The 4,067-nt window shown below is 38.0% G+C and overlaps 1 protein-coding gene across 1 annotated transcript in view; it reads left to right on the forward strand.

Annotated features, from left to right (window-relative positions):
* The window catches only part of capgb (capping protein (actin filament), gelsolin-like b), a gene marked incomplete at its 3' end in the record, with an annotated part of 13,090 nt that extends 11,128 nt beyond the window's left edge, over positions 1–1,962 (forward strand). The window contains 5 exon segments of the mRNA XM_014019506.1: positions 396–554; positions 1,275–1,424; positions 1,510–1,596; positions 1,671–1,803; positions 1,871–1,962. Coding sequence (XP_013874960.1) covers positions 396–554; positions 1,275–1,424; positions 1,510–1,596; positions 1,671–1,803; positions 1,871–1,962 — 621 coding nt within the window.
* Between the last annotated feature and the right edge of the window lie 2,105 nt (positions 1,963–4,067).

The raw sequence follows: 4,067 nt of genomic DNA on the forward strand, positions 1-4,067 counted from the left end.
TGTGTGGAGTTAAAAGAAAATAAATGTTTGGATAAAAACTACTCCATTCGTCGACTGATGTCTTCAAGCTGCAACAATAACATTATGAAACTGGTTCATGTTGAGCTTTTAAGTAAACTGAAACTATTTACTTAAGGCTGGCACCTCGCAGCAGTTTCTAAACAGTTTATCTGATCAGGCTGCAAAGTTTATCTTTTATGATTTTATGATTGGATCCTTTTTATCAGCAGCTGCYTGTCTGATTTCTGTGGCAAAGGGCACCTCTGACCGATTTAACATTTGACTTTTTTCGATTCCAACATAACATAAATGTTGAAATCTTTGACGTTTCCTTTGAAATCAGGATTATTTAACGTAAAGATGAAGTTAAAGAAGACTGTTGTGTTCCCTCTCAGGAAGGCGGCGTGGAGTCAGGCTTCAGGAGGGCTCAGGACTCCACGACCATCCAGAGRTTATATCAGATCAAAGGGAAACGAAACATCCGTGCCAAAGAGGTGGAGTTGGCCTGGAGCAGCTTCAACAAGGGCGACTGCTTCATCCTTGACCTCGGGGAGGTGAGATGACCCACTTATAAGAAGATAAGTGTATCAAACCTTCAAAAGAACACAAAACGATCTAGTTTTATTTCGCAAGATGTTGCTCTTTGAGTATGTATTGAAAATGGCTATCAGCTATTAAAACACTAAAATATAGCTCAATGTTTGTAAACTTGACTAGGTTAAATCCAGAACTGTGTTTGCTACTTTTAACTAGCTATGGGAGCCATTTTGAATTGGATCAACTCCAAAATTTAMTCATTTGTTCTTGAACATCCATAGATTCCTTCCTGAAAGTTTAATTAAAACCTATCCAGTGGTTCATGAAATATTTTGCTAACAGACACAGGGTTGACATCAACAGTTGCATCTTACGTTTGAAGCAAAGACCTTGCACAATGAGCCGCTTTTAGATTATGTGTTGAAATGACTCTCAGCTACTATCACGCCAAAATTTTGCTCAATATCTGTAAAACTGACTGAAATATGGCAAAATTTGTGTTTTCTACATTCAGTGTGCTGTGGCGGCCATTTTGAATTGAATCAACTCCAAAAATGAATCAGTTGTAGATGCACATCCAGTGATGAAGTATTGAGAGTTTAACTAAAATCTATGAAGTGGTTCATGAGATATTTTGCTAACAGACATGAGACACTTTGCAAATGCTCTGAAATGTGATGCAGCTGCAGTCAGACCAGGTCTAAAACTGTAAAATAATCTGAGCTGACGCTCCGCAGACGGTCATATCGTGGACCGGGTCGCAGGCCAACATCTTCGAGAAGCAGAAGGTGCGCGAGATCGCCTCGCTGATCCGAGACACGGACCGACACGGGAAGGCTCGGATCRTGGACATCTGCGAGGGGGAGGAGCCTGATGAGATGTTGAAGGTAAACAAAACAACAGTTTGGTCACAGGCAGACCGAGGGTCCTCTAACAGTCATGTCATCAGATGAGCTGTGTGTTTCGGGTCAGGTTCTGGGCCCGGTACCAGCGCTGGCAGAGGGCTCTCCAGAGGAGGACAGCAAGGCCGACGCCTCCAACTCGGCCTCGCTCTACAAGGTGATTATTTCTCCCCAACAAGCTGCCTCCATTAAACACATCTTTTCTCTGACGGCTCTGTTTCCACCCTCCAGGTTTCTGACGCCACGGGTTCGATGAGCATGACCAAGGTGTCGGACAAAAGCCCGTTTGACAAGGACCTGCTGGTCCGAGACGACTGCTTCATCCTGGATAACGGAGCCAACGGAAAAATCATCGTCTGGAAAGGTGAAGGAAAARCTCTGACTTTAATTATTCATCAGGACAAATCTGAGCTCTAACTGACCCCCTTCAGGTAACGGGGCCAACCCGGAGGAGAAGAGGGTGGCGCTGCAGATGGCCGACAGCTTCATTGAAAAAATGAACTACCCCAGGATGAAAACACAGGTGAGTTTTACAGCTAAACTTTATCACTGTGGGAACGCTGACTCAGGATTTACTCTGTGATTTTTATTTCTCTCTTTGTTTTCAGCTGAACTACTCCTGCAGTTTTATTTGAATCTTTTACATAAGAAAATGATTAAATTCCTCATAAAAACATCTCTTCTTGTTTTCATATTGTTGTTTTCATGTTCTGCTTTTAGCTACAGTTTTGCTAGTTTTATCATTTTAGTTTTAGCTTCTTTTATTCTACATTAGGCCATTAAGGTTGCTAATTTTAGCACCTGTTCAGCTTATTTTAACTTAGATGCACATTGTTTTTCTAATTTTAGCTGCTGTTTTGCTGCATTTAGTTTTCAGCTACACTTTGGCTCACTTTAGTTTTAGCTTCTATTTGATTACTTTAAGCTACACGATTGCTAATTGTAGCGTCTGTTTAGCTAATTTTAGCTTCAATGKAACTTTTGATAATTTTAGCTGCTATTCTGCTGCTTTTGGTTTTCAGCTACAGTTTGGCTCATTCTAGTTTTAGCTTCTGTTGTGCTGTTTTAAGCTACAGGATTGCTAATTCTAGCATCTGTTCAGCTAATTTTAGCTTCARTGTAAYTTTTGATMATTTTAGCTGCTATTCTGCTGCTTTWGGTTTTCAGCTACAGTTTAGCTCTTTCTAGATTTAGCTTCTGCTTGATTACTTTAAGCTACAAGATTTAGCACCTGTTCAGCTARTTTTAGCTTTGATGTACATTTAGCTCTTTTTAGCTACTGCTTTGCTGCATTTAATTTTCAGATGCAGTTTTACTCACTTAGCTTCTGTTCCACTATTTTAAGCATTATTCAATTTAGCGTTTAACTAATTTTAGCTGAAAGTTTAGCTCATTTTAGCTACTGTTTTGCTGCTATTGGTTTTCAGATANTGGGCATGCTTAGCAAGGGGGATTCTTATGCATTGAGCTAATGCTAATGCTAACCATTGAAATCAATGAGCAGAACGTAGCACGGTGCAAGAAAACGCTTTTTAAATGTACTAATGGTACAAATACTTTGCTATAAACTGCAGAAATTGTTACAACATGTTTACAAGAGCTAAAAGGTTTAGGTTTTATGGGTAAATATTATGCATGTTTAACCAAAATTAATTATTTTAATTGTAAAACCTTTATGCTAATGTTCATGTTTAACCTTATTTAAAATTGATTTTATCTGTTGTCAAATATATTATTTACTGATATTAACATGTAAATATGGACTTTATTGGATTGTTGACTAGTTAGACTAGTTAGAGCATATAAATTCAGAAATTATGATGTAGACTCGCTAATGACAGACAGTAATGTAATGACTGAGCATCATAAACAAAATAGTCACGTTGTCAGACAGGCCGGTTTATTCAGATATTTTCTACATCCAGTATTTGTTTTTTAACATTTCCAGAGAAAAAGGAGGAAAAACCGTGTGCCAGCTATGGATCGGCTTCAGAAACAGCCTGCATCATTGTGAAGCTGAAGAATAATTCTTTGTGATAAAAATAAATCCTTTAAGCAATTCTTTGTGACATCAAATAATTTGTATTTTTTTAGTTTGTTTTTACTGATGTTAAAATTATTGTAGTTTACAGCACAAACTTTTATAGTTTTATAGTTTGTAAAAATTGAGCAAGAAATAAGGAAGTTATAAGAGTTTTTCATCAGGAAGATGCCTCACAGTCCATTGACATCCATTCATTTTGGTGAGGCTCCTCAATGCATAACAGAGCTCCAGTGTGTGCACTTCATTGTAGCTAGCAACGTGCTAACCATGCCCAATCCAGTAATATATATATATCAATAGCTGTAGATAGCTTTTTGCACATATCTTTAGTTTGATCAGAAATTTACTTGTCATTTTGGCAAAAAATAAATGAATTTCTCCAAAGTGTTCAAAAAGCCATCTACAGCAGGTAAGATATTCATTGTTCATAACATTTTCAGAGAAGCCCTCTTCAAGAGTTTTTTTGACCACGCCTGCTATTATTATAACATCATGAAACTGGGTAATGTTGAGCTTTTAAGTAAACTGAAACTATTTACTTAAGGCTGGCACCTCGCAGCAGTTTCTAAACAGTTTATCTGATC

The sequence above is a fragment of the Austrofundulus limnaeus genome, unplaced genomic scaffold (genome assembly GCF_001266775.1).
Source record: "Austrofundulus limnaeus strain Quisiro unplaced genomic scaffold, Austrofundulus_limnaeus-1.0 Scaffold223, whole genome shotgun sequence".
Taxonomy (NCBI): Eukaryota; Metazoa; Chordata; class Actinopteri; order Cyprinodontiformes; family Rivulidae; genus Austrofundulus; species Austrofundulus limnaeus.